Here is a 23,463-nt window from a genome sequence, read left to right as displayed (position 1 = left end):
CTGAGTCAATGTGGAGGCTATATACAGGGGGTACCGGTACAGAGTCAATGTGGAGGCTATATACAGGGGGTACCGGTACAGAGTCAATGTGGAGGCTATATACAGGGGGGTACCGGTACAGAGTCAATGTGGAGGCTATATACAGGGGGTACCGGTACAGAGTCAATGTGGAGGCTATATACAGGGGGTACCGGTACAGAGTCAATGTGGAGGCTATATACAGGGGGGTACCGGTACAGAGTCAATGTGGAGGCTATATACAGGGGGGTACCGGTACAGAGTCAATGTGGAGGTTATATACAGGGGGTACCGGTACAGAGTCAATGTGGAGGCTATATACAGGGGGTACCGGTACAGAGTCAATGTGGAGGCTATATACAGGGGGTACTGGTACAGAGTCAATGTGGAGGCTATATACAGGGGTTACCGGTACAGAGTCAATGTGGAGGTTATAGACAGGGGGTACTGGTACAGAGTCAATGTGCGGGGGCACCGGTTAGTTGAGGTAATATGTACATGAAGGTAGAGTTATTAAAGTGACTATGCATAGATGATAACAACAGAGAGAAGCAGCAGCGGGGGAGGGGGGTGCAATGCAAATAGTCTGGATAGACATTTGATTAGGTGTTCAGGAGTCTTGTGGCTTGGGGGTAGAAGCTGTTTAGAAGCCTCTTGGACCTAGACTTGGTGCTGCGGTACCACTTGCCGTGTGGTAGCAGAGAGAACAGTCTGACTATGGTGGCTGGAGTCGTTGACAATGTTTAGGGCCTTCCTCTGACACCGCCTGGTATAGAGGTCTTGGATGGCAGGAAGCTTGGCCCCAGTGATGTACTGGGATGTACACACTACCCTCTGTAATGCCTTGCGGTCAGAGGCCGAGCAGTTGCCATACCAGTCAGTGATGCAACCAGTCAGGATGCTCTCGATTGTGCAGCTGTAGAACCTTTTGAGAATCTGAAGACCCATGCCAAATCTTGTCAGTCTCCTGAGGGGGAATAGGTTTTGTCGTGCCCTCTTCACAACTGTCTTGATGTGCTCGGACCATGTTAGTTTTTTGGTGATGTGGACACCAAAGAACTTGAAGCTCTCAACCTGCTCCACTACAGCCCCGTCAATGAGAATGGGGGCGTGCAGGGTCCTCTTTTTCCTGTAGTCCACAATCATCTCCTCTGTCTTGATCATGTTGAGGGAGAGGTTGTTGTCCCTGCACCACACGGCTAGGTCTCTGACCTCCTCCCACACACACACACACACACACACACACACACACACACACACACACACACACACACACACACACACACACACACACACACACACACACACACACACACACACACAGTTGTTGGAAAGGTCCTGATGCTCTCTCTGTTCCAGGTGATTTCCCCCATCGTGCTACAGAAAGGTGAAGTGTTATCTGACAGACAGAGAGCGATCCAGAGGGACTGACAAAGAGCCAGCCAGGATGATTCTGGCCATGCTGAAGGGCTTTGGGAAGCAGCTGCTGCGTGTCAAGGTGGTGGACTACAACACTGAGGACTCACGTCTCTCCCGGTGCCTCAACACCTTTGACCTGGTGGCTCTCGGGGTAGGCAGTACTCTGGGAGCTGGGGTCTATGTCCTGGCTGGGGCCGTGGCTAGAGAGAACTCTGGTCCAGCCATTGTCCTGTCCTTCCTCATCGCAGCGCTGGCCTCGGTGCTGGCTGGTCTGTGTTACGCTGAGTTTGGGGCCCGCGTCCCCAAGACAGGCTCGGCCTACCTGTATAGTTATGTTACTGTTGGGGAGCTCTGGGCCTTCATCACCGGATGGAACCTCATCCTCTCTTACATTATAGGTGAGAGGGTCACACACACACACACACACACACACACACACACACACACACACACACACACACACACACACCCCCCCCCACATACCTTCCTCCTCACGCATGTATGTTCAGAGAGGAACATTAGAAAGAGACTGTTATAATGTAGACAATATGTGGATATGGGATGCATTGCATTTTTATGCCTTTTGTATTAACATATAATGATTGTTGATCCTGGATCATTTAGCTGTGTTGATCTTAGACCATAATGTAGCTGTGTTGATCTTAGATCATAATTTAGCTGTGCTGATCTTAGATCATAATTTAGCTGTGTTGATCCTGGATAATAATTTAGCTGTGTTGACCCTGGATAATTTAGCTATGTTGATCCTGGATCATAATTTATCTGTGTTGATCCTAGACCATAATTTAGCTGTGTTGATGTTAGATAATAATTTAGCTGTGTTGATCGTGGATAATTTAGTTGTGTTGATCCTGGATTGTAATTTAGCTGTGTTGATCCTAGACCATAATTTAGCTGTGTTGATCTTGAATCATAATTTAGCTGTGTTGATCCTGGATCATTTAGCTGTGTTGATCCTAGACCATCATTTAGCTGTGTTGATCCTGGATAATTTAGCTGTGTTGATCCTGGACCATAATTTAGCTGTGTTGATCCTGGATAATTTAGCTGTGTTAATCCTAGACCATAATTTAGCTGTGTTGATCTTAGATCATAATTTAGCTGTGTTGATCTTGGATCATAATTTAGCTGTGTTTATCCTAGACCATAATTTAGCTGTGTTGACCCTGGATAATTTAGCTGTGTTGATCCTGGATCATAATTTATCTGTGTTGATCCTAGACCATAATTTAGCTGTGTTAATGTTAGATAATAATTTAGCTGTGTTGATGGTGGATAATTTAGTTGTGTTCATCCTAGTCCATAATTTAGCTGTGTTCATCCTAGTCCATAATTTAGCTGTGTTGATCCTGGATCATTTAGCTGTGTTGATCTTAGATAATAATTTAGCAGTGTTGATCTTCAATCATAATTTAGCAGTGTTGATCTTAGATAATAATTTAGCTGTGTTGATCTTGGATCATAATTTAGCTGTACTAGTAGAAAGAGGAGGAAGGGAAGCGCTATTTAGGTACACAATAGTAAATGTTGGTAGACAGAAGGTGCTCTTTGGTAAAAGGGGTGAATTGGTCATCAGAAAGGAAAGGAGGACCAAGGCACTCTTCATATACTTCATTAAAATACCTTTATTAGTATGGAATGTTCAATAGAAACAATGTTTTAAAAAACCAACGCGTTTCGGCCGCATGGCTTGGCGTAGTAGCGTATCACTTTGAATGATTCCCCAATTATTTTTAATGATTCTTTTAATGTTCTCTGCTTCAGTGCTGTATTTTGGAACAAAATCCACTCTCTCTGATGCATCACGAGGCACTCCCCTTAGTATTGCTTACTAGGTGTTGTCCAATCAATTGTGTAACCGCTCCCTCTTCAAATTAGGGCTAATTGGAAAAGCTGTTAAAAAGAGAACGTTGTATTATTTCTTTGTACTCCCTGACGAAGGCCATGCAGCCGAAACGCGTTGGTTTTTTAAAACATTGTTTCTATTGAACATTCCATACTAATAAAGGTATTTTAATGAAGTATATGAAGAGTGCCTTGGTCCTCCTTTCCTTTCTGATAATTCAGCTGTGTTGATCCTGGATCTCCTAACAGGAACCTCTAGCGTGGCTCGGGCATGGAGCGCCACGTTTGATGAGCTGATTGGTCGACACATCGAGCAGTGGTGCCGGGTCCACATGGCGATGAAGACCCCAGGGATCCTGGCTGAATACCCAGACATGTTCGCTGTCATCATCATCATCATTCTCACAGGTGGGCGTTGCTCCATAAATACATATATTTATATGTTGTCTGTTTTGGGACCTTTTCTCTGGAGTATTGTGCTGTGGGAAACCAGACCTGGAATCGAAATATTTGAAATAACTTTAATAATAATCTCTGTATTTCTCTCTCCCTCACTTCCTCCAGGCCTACTAGCGTTTGGAGTGAAGGAGTCAGCCATGGTGAACAAGGTGTTCACCTGTATTAATGTGTTAGTGCTGGTGTTTGTGGTCATCTCAGGGCTGGTCAAAGGAACTGTAAAGAACTGGCATCTGAACCCTGATGAAATCCTCAACATCACTGTCAATGCAACACTGAAGTGAGTCAGGGATCAGGGATCAGGGAACAGGGATCAGGGAACAGGGATCAGGGAACAGGGATCAGGGATCAGGGAACAGGGATCAGGGAACAGGGATCAGGGATCAGGGAACAGGGATCAGGGAACAGGGAACAGGGATCAGGGAACAGGGATCAGGGATCAGGGATCAGGGAACAGGGATCAGGGAACAGGGATCAGGGAACAGGGAACAGGGATCAGGGAGCAGGGAACAGGGATCAGGGATCAGGGATCAGGGAACAGGGAACAGGGAACAGGGATCAGGGATCAGGGATCAGGGAACAGGGATCAGGGATCAGGGAACAGGGATCAGGGATCAGGGAACAGGGATCAGGGATCAGGGAACAGGGAACAGGGATCAGGGAACAGATGGATATGTTTGGAAGTCATGTGTTTGCTGCTTAATGCTGCCTGTGTGTTTGTTTAGATATTCATCTGTATTACTGAGGATTTGTTTCTGAGCACACGTGTTGATGTTGTGTGTGTGTGTGTGTGTGTGTGTGTGTGTGTGTGTGTGTGTGTGTGTGTGTGTGTGTGTGCTATGTGTGTGTGTGTGTGTGTGTCTATGTGTGTGTGTGTGTGTGTGTGTGTGTGTGTGTGTGCTATGTGTGTGTGTGTGTGTGTGTCTATGTGTGTGTGTGTGTGTGTGTGTGTGTGTTCTCCTCTCCTCCAGTATGACAGAGTCCTTGCCATCGAAGGAGAGTCTGGGTCAGGGAGGCTTCATGCCGTTTGGCTTTACTGGGGTCCTCTCTGGAGCAGCAACCTGTTTCTATGCCTTCGTAGGCTTTGACTGTATCGCCACCACTGGTCAGTACACTTGTCAAGGCTTTAGAAAGAATTCATAATGTCTTCATAAACACTCATTATTAACATACTTCATTAATCTCTGAATTTCATGCTTTTTCCGTCCAGAATCCAGGAATCTTCCAACCAGAATTTTTCTGGAAAATCAGGGAATTTGGGGAAAATTACCAGAAGTTTGCAACCGTATCTAACATCTCCGGTACTCTCTGTCTCTCCCTGTAGGGGAGGAGGTGGAGAACCCTCAGAGAGCCATCCCCATAGGCATCATAGCCTCTCTCCTCATCTGTTTCCTTTAACCCCTGACCTTTAACCCCTATAGGTGAGGAGGTAAAGAACCCGCAGAGAGCCATCCCCATAGGCATCGTAGCCTCTCTCCTCATCTGTTTCCTTTAACCCCTGACTTTAACCCCTATAGGTGAGGAGGTAAAGAACCCGCAGAGAGCCATCCCCATAGGCATCGTAGCCTCTCTCCTCATCTGTTTCCTTTAACCCCTGACCTTTAACCCCTATAGGTGAGGAGGTAAAGAACCCGCAGAGAGCCATCCCCATAGGCATCGTAGCCTCTCTCCTCATCTGTTTCCTTTAACCCCTGACCTTTAACCCCTATAGGTGAGGAGGTAAAGAACCCGCAGAGAGCCATCCCCATAGGCATCGTAGCCTCTCTCCTCATCTGTTTCCTTTAACCCCTGACCTTTAACCCCTATAGGTGAGGAGGTAAAGAACCCGCAGAGAGCCATCCCCATAGGCATCGTAGCCTCTCTCCTCATCTGTTTCGTGGCCTACTTCGGAGTGTCTGGTGCCCTCACCATGATGATGCCCTACTATATGTTGGATAAGAACAGTCCTCTGCCTGTGGCCTTTAAACACGTAGGCTGGGAGGGAGCCACCTATGCTGTGGCTGTAGGGTCCCTGTGTGCTCTGTCCACCAGGTAAGCTGGTCTACACTACTTCTCTGATAGGGTGGATGTGTTTGTTCTTCACCCAACTTATGTTCCTGGTCTTTAACAAGAGTTAGATGAAGCTCTAACACATTTTGCAATCAGGTTAGGCTAGTTTCATGGGTTATGCCTAAAATGATGATTAGAGTAGCTTTGTGTGTGTTTAACGATGTTATCTCCCTGTATATCTCCCTGTGTTTTGCACGGCTCTCCTATCTCCCTGCTAGCCTGCTAGGCTCCATGTTCCCCATGCCTCGTGTCATCTGGGCCATGGCTCAGGACGGCCTCCTCTTCAAGAGTCTGGCCCAGATCAGCGACCGAACCAAAACCCCTCTAATCGCTACAGTAACCTCTGGAATGGTGGCAGGTGAGATTAGAACCCTTTCTAACCAGTTAAACCACTAACAGGGCTGCTAACCTCACCCCCCCCTTACAGCTCCCTCCTTACAGGAACCAACCAATGCTAGCGCCGTTACCCTGGTTACCTCAACATGCTACTGTTCACAGTGCACCTGCTTAGAATACCTGACCAAACCTACAAAACCTGTGGATAGATCAGGGGTATTAAAATCTTACAACTGATATTATTACCCTGGGGATATGGAGTACTACTGATATTATTACCCTGGGGATATGGAGTACTACTGATATTATTACCCTGGGGGGATATGGAGTACTACTGATATTATTACCCTGGGGATATGGAGTACTACTGATATTATTACCCTGGGGGGGATATGGAGTACTACTGATATTATTACCCTGGGGGGATATGGAGTACTACTGATATTATTACCCTGGGGGTATGGAGTACTACTGATATTATTACCCTGGGGGTATGGAGTACTACTGATATTATTACCCTGGGGATATGGAGTACTACTGATATTATTACCCTGGGGGTATGGAGTACTACTGATATTATTACCCTGGGGGTATGGAGTACTACTGATATTATTACCCTGGGGGTATGGAGTACTACTGATATTATTACCCTGGGGATATGGAGTACTACTGATATTATTACCCTGGGGGTATGGAGTACTACTGATATTATTACCCTGGGGGTATGGAGTACTACTGATATTATTACCCTGGGGGTATGGAGTACTACTGATATTATTACCCTGGGGGGATATGGAGTACTACTGATATTATTACCCTGGGGGTATGGAGTACTACTGATATTATTACCCTGGGGGTATGGAGTACTACTGATATTATTACCCTGGGGGGATATGGAGTACTACTGATATTATTACCCTGGGGGTATGGAGTACTACTGATATTATTACCCTGGGGGGATATGGAGTACTACTGATATTATTACCCTGGGGGTATGGAGTACTACTGATATTATTACCCTGGGGGTATGGAGTACTACTGATATTATTACCCTGGGGGGATATGGAGTACTACTGATATTATTACCCTGGGGGTATGGAGTACTACTGATATTATTACCCTGGGGGGATATGGAGTACTACTGATATTATTACCCTGGGGGGATATGGAGTACTACTGATATTATTACCCTGGGGATATGGAGTACTACTGATATTATTACCCTGGGGGGATATGGAGTACTACTGATATTATTACCCTGGGGGGATATGGAGTACTACTGATATTATTACCCTGGGGGGATATGGAGTACTACTGATATTATTACCCTGGGGGGATATGGAGTACTACTGATATTATTACCCTGGGGGTATGGAGTACTACTGATATTATTACCCTGGGGGTATGGAGTACTACTGATATTATTACCCTGGGGATATGGAGTACTACTGATATTATTACCCTGGGGGTATGGAGTACTACTGATATTATTACCCTGGGGGTATGGAGTACTACTGATATTATTACCCTGGGGGTATGGAGTACTACTGATATTATTACCCTGGGGATATGGAGTACTACTGATATTATTACCCTGGGGGTATGGAGTACTACTGATATTATTACCCTGGGGGTATGGAGTACTACTGATATTATTACCCTGGGGGTATGGAGTACTATGTATTTTCTGTTCTACCTGATCATTTATTGCACCCATCTGGTGTCCCATGTCTAAACCAGTCCCTAATTAAAGGGGAAGAATGCTGGTGTCCCATGTCTAAACCAGTCCCTAATTAAAGGGGAAGAATTCTGGTGTCCCATGTCTAAACCAGTCCCTAATTAAAGGGGAAGAATGCTGGTGTCCCATGTCTAAACCAGTCCCTAATTAAAGGGGAAGAATGCTGGTGTCCCATGTCTAAACCAGTCCCTAATTAAAGGGGAAGAATGCTGGTGTCCCATGTCTAAACCAGTCCCTAATTAAAGGGGAAGAATTCTGGTGTCCCATGTCTAAACCAGTCCCTAATTAAAGGGGAAGAATGCTGGTGTCCCATGTCTAAACCAGTCCCTAATTAAAGGGGAAGAATTCTGGTGTCCCATGTCTAAACCAGTCCCTAATTAAAGGGGAAGAATGCTGGTGTCCCATGTCTAAACCAGTCCCTAATTAAAGGGGAAGAATGCTGGTGTCCCATGTCTAAACCAGTCCCTAATTAAAGGGGAAGAATGCTGGTGTCCCATGTCTAAACCAGTCCCTAATTAAAGGGGAAGAATGCTGGTGTCCCATGTCTAAACCAGTCCCTAATTAAAGGGGAAGAATGCTGGTGTCCCATGTCTAAACCAGTCCCTAATTAAAGGGGAAGAATGCTGGTGTCCCATGTCTAAACCAGTCCCTAATTAAAGGGGAAGAATGCTGGTGTCCCATGTCTAACCAGTCCCTAATTAAAGGGGAAGAATTCTGGTGTCCCATGTCTAAACCAGTCCCTAATTAAAGGGGAAGAATGCTGGTGTCCCATGTCTAAACCAGTCCCTAATTAAAGGGGAAGAATTCTGGTGTCCCATGTCTAAACCAGTCCCTAATTAAAGGGGAAGAATGCTGGTGTCCCATGTCTAAACCAGTCCCTAATTAAAGGGGAAGAATGCTGGTGTCCCATGTCTAAACCAGTCCCTAATTAAAGGGGAAGAATGCTGGTGTCCCATGTCTAAACCAGTCCCTAATTAAAGGGGAAGAATGCTGGTGTCCCATGTCTAAACCAGTCCCTAATTAAAGGGGAAGAATGCTGGTGTCCCATGTCTAACCAGTCCCTAATTAAAGGGGAAGAATTCTGGTGTCCCATGTCTAAACCAGTCCCTAATTAAAGGGGAAGAAGGAAAAGCAGTGGAACTGGCTTGGAGGTTCAGATTTGAATTTGAGGGGATTCTATACACTCATCTTGTCTGCTCTACATGTTTATTACGGGCAGACAGATCCTAAGGCTCTAAGGTTCTGTGTGTCTGGGTGGTGCACTGGGAACTGCAGCAGTTGAAACCATGTGACTGGACTTCATGGAGAGACTTGGAGTGTTTTTGGGTTATAAATCTTTGCCCCCTTCCTCCTCTTCCACCCCTGGCCTATCCTCTTCCTCCACCTCCTCCTTCTCCTCCTCCACCCCTGGCCTCTCCTCCTCCCTCTCCTCCTTTCCTTCTCTCCCCCAACCCTCCTATAGCCTTCTAGGCTCCATGTTTCCTCTACCTCGTATAATCTTTGCCATGGCCCGCGATGGTCTCCTCTTCTCCTTTCTGGCCAAGGTCAGTGAGAGGAAGTCGCCCATCAACTCCACCATTGCGTCAGGTTTCATGTCCGGTAAGACTGGGTTAGAGGTCAAGGATTAAGCTCAGAGCTGATCTGTATCTGGCGGTAACAAGCCTATGCCCACCTGAGGAGGAGAGAGAGAGGTGTAGCAGACAGAGACTTTAGGTTGAAGGTACCTGAGGAGGAGAGAGGTGTAGCAGACAGAGTCTTTAGGTTGAAGGTACCTGAGGAGGAGAGAGGTGTAGCAGACAGAGACTTTAGGTTGAAGGTACCTGAGGAGGAGAGAGGGTGTAGCAGACAGAGACTTTAGGTTGAAGGAACCTGAGGAGGAGAGAGAGAGGTGTAGCAGACAGAGACTTTAGGTTGAAGGTACCTGAGGAGGAGAAAGGTGTAGCAGACAGAGACTTTAGGTTGAAGGAACCTGAGGAGGAGAGAGAGAGGTGTAGCAGACAGAGACTTTAGGTTGAAGGTACCTGAGGAGGAGAGAGAGGTGTAGCAGACAGAGTCTTTAGGTTGAAGGTACCTGAGGAGGAGAGAGGGTGTAGCAGACAGAGACTTTAGGTTGAAGGTACCTGAGGAGGAGAGAGAGGTGTAGCAGACAGAGACTTTAGGTTGAAGGTACCTGAGGAGGAGAGAGAGGTGTAGCAGACAGAGACTTTAGGTTGAACGGAACCTGAGGAGGAGAGAGAGGTGTAGCAGACAGAGACTTTAGGTTGAAGGAACCTGAGGAGGAGAGAGAGGTGTAGCAGACAGAGACTTTAGGTTGAAGGTACCTGAGGAGGAGAGAGGTGTAGCAGACAGAGACTTTAGGTTGAAGGAACCTGAGGAGGAGAGAGGTGTAGCAGACAGAGACTTTAGGTTGAAGGAACCTGAGGAGGAGAGAGAGGTGTAGCAGACAGAGACTTTAGGTTGAAGGAACCTGAGGAGGAGAGAGAGGTGTAGCAGACAGAGACTTTAGGTTGAAGGAACCTGAGGAGGAGAGAGAGGTGTAGCAGACAGAGACTTTAGGTTGAAGGAACCTGAGGAGGAGAGAGAGGTGTAGCAGACAGAGACTTTAGGTTGAAGGTACCTGAGGAGGAGAGAGGTGTAGCAGACAGAGACTTTAGGTTGAAGGAACCTGAGGAGGAGAGAGAGGTGTAGCAGACAGAGACTTTAGGTTGAAGGAACCTGAGGAGGAGAGAGAGGTGTAGCAGACAGAGACTTTAGGTTGAAGGTACCTGAGGAGGAGAGAGGTGTAGCAGACAGAGACTTTAGGTTGAAGGTACCTGAGGAGGAGAGAGAGGTGTAGCAGACAGAGACTTTAGGTTGAAGGAACCTGAGGAGGAGAGAGAGGTGTAGCAGACAGAGACTTTAGGTTGAAGGTACCTGAGGAGGAGAGAGAGGTGTAGCAGACAGAGACTTTAGGTTGAAGGGACCTGAGGAGGAGAGAGAGGTGTAGCAGACAGAGACTTTAGGTTGAAGGTACCTGAGGAGGAGAGAGGTGTAGCAGACAGAGACTTTAGGTTGAAGGAACCTGAGGAGGAGAGAGAGGTGTAGCAGACAGAGACTTTAGGTTGAAGGAACCTGAGGAGGAGAGAGAGGTGTAGCAGACAGAGACTTTAGGTTGAAGGTACCTGAGGAGGAGAAAGGTGTAGCAGACAGAGACTTTAGGTTGAAGGGACCTGAGGAGGAGAGAGAGGTGTAGCAGACAGAGACTTTAGGTTGAAGGTACCTGAGAGGAGGGAGGTGTAGCAGACAGAGACTTTAGGTTGAAGGTACCTGAGGAGGAGAGAGGTGTAGCAGACAGAGACTTTAGGTTGAAGGTACCTGAGGAGGAGAGAGGTGTAGCAGACAGAGACTTTAGGTTGAAGGAACCTGAGGAGGAGAGAGAGGTGTAGCAGACAGAGACTTTAGGTTGAAGGTACCTGAGGAGGAGAGAGAGGTGTAGCAGACAGAGACTTTAGGTTGAAGGAACCTGAGGAGGAGAGAGAGGTGTAGCAGACAGAGACTTTAGGTTGAAGGTACCTGAGGAGGAGAGAGAGGTGTAGCAGACAGAAACTTTAGGTTGAAGGTACCTGAGGAGGAGAGAGGTGTAGCAGACAGAGACTTTAGGTTGAAGGAACCTGAGGAGGAGAGAGAGGTGTAGCAGACAGAGACTTTAGGTTGAAGGAACCTGAGGAGGAGAGAGAGGTGTAGCAGACAGAGACTTTAGGTTGAAGGTACCTGAAGAGGAGAAAGGTGTAGCAGACAGAGTCTTTAGGTTGAAGGAACCTGAGGAGGAGAGAGAGGTGTAGCAGACAGAGACTTTAGGTTGAAGGTACCTGAAGAGGAGAGAGGTGTAGCAGACAGAGACTTTAGGTTGAAGGTACCTGAGGAGGAGAGAGGTGTAGCAGACAGAGACTTTAGGTTGAAGGTACCTGAGGAGGAGAGAGGTGTAGCAGACAGAGACTTTAGGTTGAAGGAACCTGAGGAGGAGAGAGAGGTGTAGCAGACAGAGACTTTAGGTTGAAGGTACCTGAGGAGGAGAGAGAGGTGTAGCAGACAGAGACTTTAGGTTGAAGGAACCTGAGGAGGAGAGAGAGGTGTAGCAGACAGAGACTTTAGGTTGAAGGTACCTGAGGAGGAGAGAGGTGTAGCAGACAGAGACTTTAGGTTGAAGGGACCTGAGGAGGAGAGAGAGGTGTAGCAGACAGAGACTTTAGGTTGAAGGGACCTGAGGAGGAGAGAGGTGTAGCAGACAGAGACTTTAGGTTGAAGGGACCTGAGGAGGAGAGAGAGGTGTAGCAGACAGAGACTTTAGGTTGAAGGTACTATAGAGAACTGTGATTTAGTTAAGCAGAAGTAAAACATGATGTGAAACAGACAGTTTCTTAGTCTCGACTCTTCAAAAGTTTGAAAAATGATGCCGTTTTCTTCCTTATTTCCTGTATGTGAATTGAAGGTGACTACTGTGTCTAGCCTACTGGTTGCGGTGATACTGTACCGTGATGTGAATATGTTGTGTGTAACATGTTTCACAGGAAATGTAATAATACTGTTATTATGTCTCTTTGTCAGAAAAGGGCAGTTGTTGAGTCATCATAATGTTAATTCTTACTGCAGATGCCTAATGCCAGAATCAAACAGAATTATGTCATTTTGGGGCGGTTTCTCAGACACAGATTTAAACCTAGTCCTGAAAAACAACTTATTTTAGATTCTCCGTTGAGCTTGCTTTTTAGTCCAGGAATATCTGTGTCCAGGAACACCGCCCATTAATGTGTGCATTGGCTTGTATTTTAAACTGGGTTATTCTGGGATAGATCCTGTCGTATGTCGTATTTCTTCATGGTCTTGGACTTCTTCCTACAGCGGTGATGGCCTTCCTGTTTGACCTGAAGGACCTGGTTGATCTGATGTCTATCGGCACCTTGCTAGCCTACACCTTGGTGGCAGCCTGTGTTCTAGTACTCAGGTTAGTACCCTACATACTACACCCTACACCCTACTAGCCTACACCTTGGTGGCAGCCTGTGTTCTAGTACTCAGGTTAGTACCCTACACCCTACTAGCCTACACCTTGGTGGCAGCCTGTGTTCTAGTACTCAGGTTAGTACCCTACATACTACACCCTACACCCTACTAGCCTACACCTTGGTGGCAGCCTGTGTTCTAGTACTCAGGTTAGTACCCTACATACTACACCCTACACCCTACTAGCCTACACCTTGGTGGCAGCCTGTGTTCTAGTACTCAGGTTAGTACCCTACACCCTACACCCTACTAGCCTACACCTTGGTGGCAGCCTGTGTTCTAGTACTCAGGTTAGTACCCTACATACTACACCCTACACCCTACTAGCCTACACCTTGGTGGCAGCCTGTGTTCTAGTACTCAGGTTAGTACCCTACATACTACACCCTACACCCTACTAGCCTACACCTTGGTGGCAGCCTGTGTTCTAGTACTCAGGTTAGTACCCTACATACTACACCCTACACCCTACTAGCCTACACCTTGGTGGCAGCCTGTGTTCTAGTACTCAGGTTAGTACCCTACATACTACACCCTACACCCTACTAGCCTACACCTTGGTGGCAGCCTGTGTTCTAGTACTCAGGTTAGTACCCTACACCCTACACCTTGGTGGCAGCCTGTGTTCTAGTACTCAGGTTAGTACCCTACACCCTACACCTTGGTGGCAGCCTGTGTTCTAGTACTCAGGTTAGTACCCTACACCCTACACCCTACTAGCCTACACCTTGGTGGCAGCCTGTGTTCTAGTACTCAGGTTAGTACCCTACACCCTACTAGCCTACACCTTGCTGGCAGCCTGTGTTCTAGTACTCAGGTAAGTACCCTACATACTACACCCTACACCCTACTAGCCTACACCTTGGTGGCAGCCTGTGTTCTAGTACTCAGGTTAGTACCCTACATACTACACCCTACTAGCCTACACCTTGGTGGCAGCCTGTGTTCTAGTACTCAGGTTAGTACCCTACATACTACACCCTACACCCTACTAGCCTACACCTTGGTGGCAGCCTGTGTTCTAGTACTCAGGTTAGTACCCTACATACTACACCCTACACCCTACTAGCCTACACCTTGGTGGCAGCCTGTGTTCTAGTACTCAGGTTAGTACCCTACATACTACACCCTACACCCTACTAGCCTACACCTTGGTGGCAGCCTGTGTTCTAGTACTCAGGTTAGTACCCTACACCCTACACCTTGGTGGCAGCCTGTGTTCTAGTACTCAGGTTAGTACCCTACACCCTACACCCTACTAGCCTACACCTTGGTGGCAGCCTGTGTTCTAGTACTCAGGTTAGTACCCTACACCCTACTAGCCTACACCTTGGTGGCAGCCTGTGTTCTAGTACTCAGGTTAGTACCCTACATACTACACCCTACACCCTACTAGCCTACACCTTGGTGGCAGCCTGTGTTCTAGTACTCAGGTTAGTACCCTACATACTACACCCTACACCCTACTAGCCTACACCTTGGTGGCAGCCTGTGTTCTAGTACTCAGGTTAGTACCCTACACCCTACACCCTACTAGCCTACACCTTGGTGGCAGCCTGTGTTCTAGTACTCAGGTTAGTACCCTACACCCTACTAGCCTACACCTTGGTGGCAGCCTGTGTTCTAGTACTCAGGTTAGTACCCTACATACTACACCCTACTAGCCTACACCTTGGTGGCAGCCTGTGTTCTAGTACTCAGGTTAGTACCCTACATACTACACCCTACTAGCCTACACCTTGGTGGCAGCCTGTGTTCTAGTACTCAGGTTAGTACCCTACATACTACACCCTACACCCTACTAGCCTACACCTTGGTGGCAGCCTGTGTTCTAGTACTCAGGTTAGTACCCTACATACTACACCCTACTAGCCTACACCTTGGTGGCAGCCTGTGTTGTAGTACTCAGGTTAGTACCCTACACCCTACACCTTGGTGGCAGCCTGTGTTCTAGTACTCAGGTTAGTACCCTACACCCTACACCTTGGTGGCAGCCTGTGTTCTAGTACTCAGGTTAGTACCCTACATACTACACCCTACTAGCCTACACCTTGGTGGCAGCCTGTGTTCTGTACTCAGGTTAGTACCCTACACCCTACACCTTGGTGGCAGCCTGTGTTCTAGTACTCAGGTTAGTACCCTACACCCTACACCTTGGTGGCAGCCTGTGTTCTAGTACTCAGGTTAGTACCCTACACCCTACACCTTGGTGGCAGCCTGTGTTCTAGTACTCAGGTTAGTACCCTACACCCTACTAGCCTACACCTTGGTGGCAGCCTGTGTTCTAGTACTCAGGTTAGTACCCTACTAGCCTACACCTTGGTGGCAGCCTGTGTTCTAGTACTCAGGTTAGTACCCTACATACTACACCCTACTAGCCTACACCTTGGTGGCAGCCTGTGTTCTAGTACTCAGGTTAGTACCCTACATACTACACCCTACACCCTACTAGCCTACACCTTGGTGGCAGCCTGTGTTCTAGTACTCAGGTTAGTACCCTACATACTACACCCTACACCCTACTAGCCTACACCTTGGTGGCAGCCTGTGTTCTAGTACTCAGGTTAGTACCCTACATACTACACCCTACACCCTACTTGCCTACACCTTGGTGGCAGCCTGTGTTCTAGTACTCAGGTTAGTACCCTACATACTACACCCTACTAGCCTACACCTTGGTGGCAGCCTGTGTTCTAGTACTCAGGTTAGTACCCTACATACTACACCCTACTAGCCTACACCTTGGTGGCAGCCTGTGTTCTAGTACTCAGGTTATTACCCTACACCCTACTAGCCTACACCTTGGTGGCAGCCTGTGTTCTAGTACTCAGGTTAGTACCCTACTAGCCTACACCTTGGTGGCAGCCTGTGTTCTAGTACTCAGGTTAGTACCCTACATACTACACCCTACTAGCCTACACCTTGGTGGCAGCCTGTGTTCTAGTACTCAGGTTAGTACCCTACATACTACACCCTACTAGCCTACACCTTGGTGGCAGCCTGTGTTCTAGTACTCAGGTTAGTACCCTACATACTACACCCTACACCCTACTAGCCTACACCTTGGTGGCAGCCTGTGTTCTAGTACTCAGGTTAGTACCCTACATACTACACCCTACACCCTACTAGCCTACACCTTGGTGGCAGCCTGTGTTCTAGTACTCAGGTTAGTACCCTACATACTACACCCTACTAGCCTACACCTTGGTGGCAGCCTGTGTTCTAGTACTCAGGTTAGTACCCTACATACTACACCCTACACCCTACTAGCCTACACCTTGGTGGCAGCCTGTGTTCTAGTACTCAGTTTAGTACCCTACATACTACACCCTACTAGCCTACACCTTGGTGGCAGCCTGTGTTCTAGTACTCAGGTTAGTACCCTACACCCTACTAGCCTACACCTTGGTGGCAGCCTGTGTTCTAGTACTCAGGTTAGTACCCTACACCCTACACCCTACTAGCCTACACCTTGGTGGCAGCCTGTGTTCTAGTACTCAGGTTAGTACCCTACATACTACACCCTACACCCTACTAGCCTACACCTTGGTGGCAGCCTGTGTTCTAGTACTCAGGTTAGTACCCTACATACTACACCCTACACCCTACTAGCCTACACCTTGGTGGCAGCCTGTGTTCTAGTACTCAGGTTAGTACCCTACATACTACACCCTACTAGCCTACACCTTGGTGGCAGCCTGTGTTCTGTACTCAGGTTAGTACCCTACACCCTACACCTTGGTGGCAGCCTGTGTTCTAGTACTCAGGTTAGTACCCTACACCCTACACCTTGGTGGCAGCCTGTGTTCTAGTACTCAGGTTAGTACCCTACACCCTACACCTTGGTGGCAGCCTGTGTTCTAGTACTCAGGTTAGTACCCTACACCCTACTAGCCTACACCTTGGTGGCAGCCTGTGTTCTAGTACTCAGGTTAGTACCCTACTAGCCTACACCTTGGTGGCAGCCTGTGTTCTAGTACTCAGGTTAGTACCCTACATACTACACCCTACTAGCCTACACCTTGGTGGCAGCCTGTGTTCTAGTACTCAGGTTAGTACCCTACATACTACACCCTACACCCTACTAGCCTACACCTTGGTGGCAGCCTGTGTTCTAGTACTCAGGTTAGTACCCTACATACTACACCCTACACCCTACTAGCCTACACCTTGGTGGCAGCCTGTGTTCTAGTACTCAGGTTAGTACCCTACATACTACACCCTACACCCTACTAGCCTACACCTTGGTGGCAGCCTGTGTTCTAGTACTCAGGTTAGTACCCTACACCCTACACCTTGGTGGCAGCCTGTGTTCTAGTACTCAGGTTAGTACCCTACACCCTACACCTTGGTGGCAGCCTGTGTTCTAGTACTCAGGTTAGTACCCTACACCCTACACCCTACTAGCCTACACCTTGGTGGCAGCCTGTGTTCTAGTACTCAGGTTAGTACCCTACACCCTACTAGCCTACACCTTGGTGGCAGCCTGTGTTCTAGTACTCAGGTAAGTACCCTACATACTACACCCTACACCCTACTAGCCTACACCTTGGTGGCAGCCTGTGTTCTAGTACTCAGGTTAGTACCCTACATACTACACCCTACTAGCCTACACCTTGGTGGCAGCCTGTGTTCTAGTACTCAGGTTAGTACCCTACATACTACACCCTACACCCTACTAGCCTACACCTTGGTGGCAGCCTGTGTTCTAGTACTCAGGTTAGTACCCTACATACTACACCCTACACCCTACTAGCCTACACCTTGGTGGCAGCCTGTGTTCTAGTACTCAGGTTAGTACCCTACATACTACACCCTACACCCTACTAGCCTACACCTTGGTGGCAGCCTGTGTTCTAGTACTCAGGTTAGTACCCTACACCCTACACCTTGGTGGCAGCCTGTGTTCTAGTACTCAGGTTAGTACCCTACACCCCTACTAGCCTACACCTTGGTGGCAGCCTGTGTTCTAGTACTCAGGTTAGTACCCTACACCCTACACCCTACTAGCCTACACCTTGGTGGCAGCCTGTGTTCTAGTACTCAGGTTAGTACCCTACATACTACACCCTACACCCTACTAGCCTACACCTTGGTGGCAGCCTGTGTTCTAGTACTCAGGTTAGTACCCTACATACTACACCCTACACCCTACTAGCCTACACCTTGGTGGCAGCCTGTGTTCTAGTACTCAGGTTAGTACCCTACACCCTACACCCTACTAGCCTACACCTTGGTGGCAGCCTGTGTTCTAGTACTCAGGTTAGTACCCTACACCCTACTAGCCTACACCTTGGTGGCAGCCTGTGTTCTAGTACTCAGGTTAGTACCCTACATACTACACCCTACTAGCCTACACCTTGGTGGCAGCCTGTGTTCTAGTACTCAGGTTAGTACCCTACATACTACACCCTACTAGCCTACACCTTGGTGGCAGCCTGTGTTCTAGTACTCAGGTTAGTACCCTACATACTACACCCTACACCCTACTAGCCTACACCTTGGTGGCAGCCTGTGTTCTAGTACTCAGGTTAGTACCCTACATACTACACCCTACTAGCCTACACCTTGGTGGCAGCCTGTGTTGTAGTACTCAGGTTAGTACCCTACACCCTACACCTTGGTGGCAGCCTGTGTTCTAGTACTCAGGTTAGTACCCTACACCCTACACCTTGGTGGCAGCCTGTGTTCTAGTACTCAGGTTAGTACCCTACATACTACACCCTACTAGCCTACACCTTGGTGGCAGCCTGTGTTCTGTACTCAGGTTAGTACCCTACACCCTACACCTTGGTGGCAGCCTGTGTTCTAGTACTCAGGTTAGTACCCTACACCCTACACCTTGGTGGCAGCCTGTGTTCTAGTACTCAGGTTAGTACCCTACACCCTACACCTTGGTGGCAGCCTGTGTTCTAGTACTCAGGTTAGTACCCTACACCCTACTAGCCTACACCTTGGTGGCAGCCTGTGTTCTAGTACTCAGGTTAGTACCCTACTAGCCTACACCTTGGTGGCAGCCTGTGTTCTAGTACTCAGGTTAGTACCCTACACCCTACACCCTACTAGCCTACACCTTGGTGGCAGCCTGTGTTCTAGTACTCAGGTTAGTACCCCCCTACTAGCCTACACCTTGGTGGCAGCCTGTGTTCTAGTACTCAGGTTAGTACCCTACATCCTACACCCTACACCCTACTAGCCTACACCTTGGTGGCAGCCTGTGTTCTAGTACTCAGGTTAGTACCCTACATACTACACCCTACACCCTACTAGCCTACACCTTGGTGGCAGCCTGTGTTCTAGTACTCAGGTTAGTACCCTACATACTACACCCTACTAGCCTACACCTTGGTGGCAGCCTGTGTTCTAGTACTCAGGTTAGTACCCTACATACTACACCCTACACCCTACTAGCCTACACCTTGGTGGCAGCCTGTGTTCTAGTACTCAGGTTAGTACCCTACATACTACACCCTACTAGCCTACACCTTGGTGGCAGCCTGTGTTCTAGTACTCAGGTTAGTACCCTACACCCTAGTAGCCTACACCTTGGTGGCAGCCTGTGTTCTAGTACTCAGGTTAGTACCCTACACCCTACACCCTACTAGCCTACACCTTGGTGGCAGCCTGTGTTCTAGTACTCAGGTTAGTACCCTACATACTACACCCTACACCCTACTAGCCTACACCTTGGTGGCAGCCTGTGTTCTAGTACTCAGGTTAGTACCCTACATACTACACCCTACACCCTACTAGCCTACACCTTGGTGGCAGCCTGTGTTCTAGTACTCAGGTTAGTACCCTACATACTACACCCTACTAGCCTACACCTTGGTGGCAGCCTGTGTTCTAGTACTCAGGTTAGTACCCTACATACTACACCCTACTAGCCTACACCTTGGTGGCAGCCTGTGTTCTAGTACTCAGGTTAGTACCCTACATACTACACCCTACACCCTACTAGCCTACACCTTGGTGGCAGCCTGTGTTCTAGTACTCAGGTTAGTACCCTACATACTACACCCTACTAGCCTACACCTTGGTGGCAGCCTGTGTTGTAGTACTCAGGTTAGTACCCTACACCCTACACCTTGGTGGCAGCCTGTGTTCTAGTACTCAGGTTAGTACCCTACACCCTACACCTTGGTGGCAGCCTGTGTTCTAGTACTCAGGTTAGTACCCTACATACTACACCCTACTAGCCTACACCTTGGTGGCAGCCTGTGTTCTGTACTCAGGTTAGTACCCTACACCCTACACCTTGGTGGCAGCCTGTGTTCTAGTACTCAGGTTAGTACCCTACACCCTACACCTTGGTGGCAGCCTGTGTTCTAGTACTCAGGTTAGTACCCTACACCCTACACCTTGGTGGCAGCCTGTGTTCTAGTACTCAGGTTAGTACCCTACACCCTACTAGCCTACACCTTGGTGGCAGCCTGTGTTCTAGTACTCAGGTTAGTACCCTACTAGCCTACACCTTGGTGGCAGCCTGTGTTCTAGTACTCAGGTTAGTACCCTACATACTACACCCTACTAGCCTACACCTTGGTGGCAGCCTGTGTTCTAGTACTCAGGTTAGTACCCTACATACTACACCCTACACCCTACTAGCCTACACCTTGGTGGCAGCCTGTGTTCTAGTACTCAGGTTAGTACCCTACATACTACACCCTACACCCTACTAGCCTACACCTTGGTGGCAGCCTGTGTTCTAGTACTCAGGTTAGTACCCTACATACTACACCCTACACCCTACTTGCCTACACCTTGGTGGCAGCCTGTGTTCTAGTACTCAGGTTAGTACCCTACATACTACACCCTACTAGCCTACACCTTGGTGGCAGCCTGTGTTCTAGTACTCAGGTTAGTACCCTACATACTACACCCTACTAGCCTACACCTTGGTGGCAGCCTGTGTTCTAGTACTCAGGTTATTACCCTACACCCTACTAGCCTACACCTTGGTGGCAGCCTGTGTTCTAGTACTCAGGTTAGTACCCTACTAGCCTACACCTTGGTGGCAGCCTGTGTTCTAGTACTCAGGTTAGTACCCTACATACTACACCCTACTAGCCTACACCTTGGTGGCAGCCTGTGTTCTAGTACTCAGGTTAGTACCCTACATACTACACCCTACACCCTACTAGCCTACACCTTGGTGGCAGCCTGTGTTCTAGTACTCAGGTTAGTACCCTACATACTACACCCTACACCCTACTAGCCTACACCTTGGTGGCAGCCTGTGTTCTAGTACTCAGGTTAGTACCCTACATACTACACCCTACACCCTACTAGCCTACACCTTGGTGGCAGCCTGTGTTCTAGTACTCAGGTTAGTACCCTACATACTACACCCTACTAGCCTACACCTTGGTGGCAGCCTGTGTTCTAGTACTCAGGTTAGTACCCTACATACTACACCCTACACCCTACTAGCCTACACCTTGGTGGCAGCCTGTGTTCTAGTACTCAGGTTAGTACCCTACATACTACACCCTACTAGCCTACACCTTGGTGGCAGCCTGTGTTCTAGTACTCAGGTTAGTACCCTACACCCTACTAGCCTACACCTTGGTGGCAGCCTGTGTTCTAGTACTCAGGTTAGTACCCTACACCCTACTAGCCTACACCTTGGTGGCAGCCTGTGTTCTAGTACTCAGGTTAGTACCCTACATACTACACCCTACACCCTACTAGCCTACACCTTGGTGGCAGCCTGTGTTCTAGTACTCAGGTTAGTACCCTACATACTACACCCTACACCCTACTAGCCTACACCTTGGTGGCAGCCTGTGTTCTAGTACTCAGGTTAGTACCCTACATACTACACCCTACTAGCCTACACCTTGGTGGCAGCCTGTGTTCTAGTACTCAGGTTAGTACCCTACACCCCTAGCACCTTGGTGGCAGCCTGTGTTCTAGTACTCAGGTTAGTACCCTACATACTACACCCTACTAGCCTACACCTTGGTGGCAGCCTGTGTTCTAGTACTCAGGTTAGTACCCTACATCCTACACCCTACTAGCCTACACCTTGGTGGCAGCCTGTGTTCTAGTACTCAGGTTAGTACCCTACTAGCCTACACCTTGGTGGCAGCCTGTGTTCTAGTACTCAGGTTAGTACCCTACATACTACACCCTACTAGCCTACACCTTGGTGGCAGCCTGTGTTCTAGTACTCAGGTTAGTACCCTACATACTACACCCTACACCCTACTAGCCTACACCTTGGTGGCAGCCTGTGTTCTAGTACTCAGGTTAGTACCCTACATACTACACCCTACACCCTACTAGCCTACACCTTGGTGGCAGCCTGTGTTCTAGTACTCAGGTTAGTACCCTACATACTACACCCTACACCCTACTTGCCTACACCTTGGTGGCAGCCTGTGTTCTAGTACTCAGGTTAGTACCCTACATACTACACCCTACTAGCCTACACCTTGGTGGCAGCCTGTGTTCTAGTACTCAGGTTAGTACCCTACACCCTACTACCTTGGTGGCAGCCTGTGTTCTAGTACTCAGGTTACTACCCTACACCTACACCTTGGTGGCAGCCTGTGTTCTAGTACTCAGGTTAGTACCCTACACCCTACTAGCCTACACCTTGGTGGCAGCCTGTGTTCTAGTACTCAGGTTAGTACCCTACTAGCCTACACCTTGGTGGCAGCCTGTGTTCTAGTACTCAGGTTAGTACCCTACACCCTACACCCTACTAGCCTACACCTTGGTGGCAGCCTGTGTTCTAGTACTCAGGTTAGTACCCTACACCCTACTAGCCTACACCTTGGTGGCAGCCTGTGTTCTAGTACTCAGGTTAGTACCCTACATACTACACCCTACTAGCCTACACCTTGGTGGCAGCCTGTGTTCTAGTACTCAGGTTAGTACCCTACATTACTACACCCTACTAGCCTACACCTTGGTGGCAGCCTGTGTTCTAGTACTCAGGTTAGTACCCTACATACTACACCCTACACCCTACTAGCCTACACCTTGGTGGCAGCCTGTGTTCTAGTACTCAGGTTAGTACCCTACACCCTACACCCTACTAGCCTACACCTTGGTGGCAGCCTGTGTTCTAGTACTCAGGTTAGTACCCTACACCCTACTAGCCTACACCTTGGTGGCAGCCTGTGTTCTAGTACTCAGGTTAGTACCCTACATACTACACCCTACTAGCCTACACCTTGGTGGCAGCCTGTGTTCTAGTACTCAGGTTAGTACCCTACATACTACACCCTACTAGCCTACACCTTGGTGGCAGCCTGTGTTCTAGTACTCAGGTTAGTACCCTACATACTACACCCTACACCCTACTAGCCTACACCTTGGTGGCAGCCTGTGTTCTAGTACTCAGGTTAGTACCCTACATACTACACCCTACTAGCCTACACCTTGGTGGCAGCCTGTGTTGTAGTACTCAGGTTAGTACCCTACACCCTACACCTTGGTGGCAGCCTGTGTTCTAGTACTCAGGTTAGTACCCTACACCCTACACCTTGGTGGCAGCCTGTGTTCTAGTACTCAGGTTAGTACCCTAC

The 23,463-nt window shown here is 48.4% G+C and overlaps 1 protein-coding gene across 3 annotated transcripts in view; it reads left to right on the top strand.

The window, feature by feature from the left end:
- The window catches only part of LOC106581541 (high affinity cationic amino acid transporter 1), an 82,968-nt gene that overhangs the window by 36,874 nt on the left and 22,631 nt on the right, over window positions 1–23,463 (top strand). For 2 of the 3 annotated variants that reach the window (XM_082966799.1, XM_082966800.1), the window contains exons 2-8: window positions 1,378–1,835; window positions 3,553–3,711; window positions 3,868–4,039; window positions 4,731–4,864; window positions 5,568–5,790; window positions 6,027–6,166; window positions 12,761–12,863. In XM_082966799.1, the coding sequence (XP_082822925.1) occupies window positions 1,466–1,835; window positions 3,553–3,711; window positions 3,868–4,039; window positions 4,731–4,864; window positions 5,568–5,790; window positions 6,027–6,166; window positions 12,761–12,863 (1,301 nt within the window). In that variant the 5' untranslated portion in view covers window positions 1,378–1,465. Of the gene's footprint in view, window positions 1–1,377; window positions 1,836–3,552; window positions 3,712–3,867; window positions 4,040–4,730; window positions 4,865–5,567; window positions 5,791–6,026; window positions 6,167–9,344; window positions 9,482–12,760; window positions 12,864–23,463 lie in introns of all 3 variants that reach the window. The other variant, XM_082966801.1, reaches the window with a different exon arrangement.

The sequence above is a fragment of the Salmo salar genome, chromosome 20, assembly GCF_965601325.2.
Source record: "Salmo salar chromosome 20, fSalSal1, whole genome shotgun sequence".
Lineage (NCBI taxonomy): Eukaryota > Metazoa > Chordata > Actinopteri > Salmoniformes > Salmonidae > Salmo > Salmo salar.
Note: the sequence above shows the minus strand (reverse complement) of the source record. Positions and strands in the feature narration are given on the sequence as shown.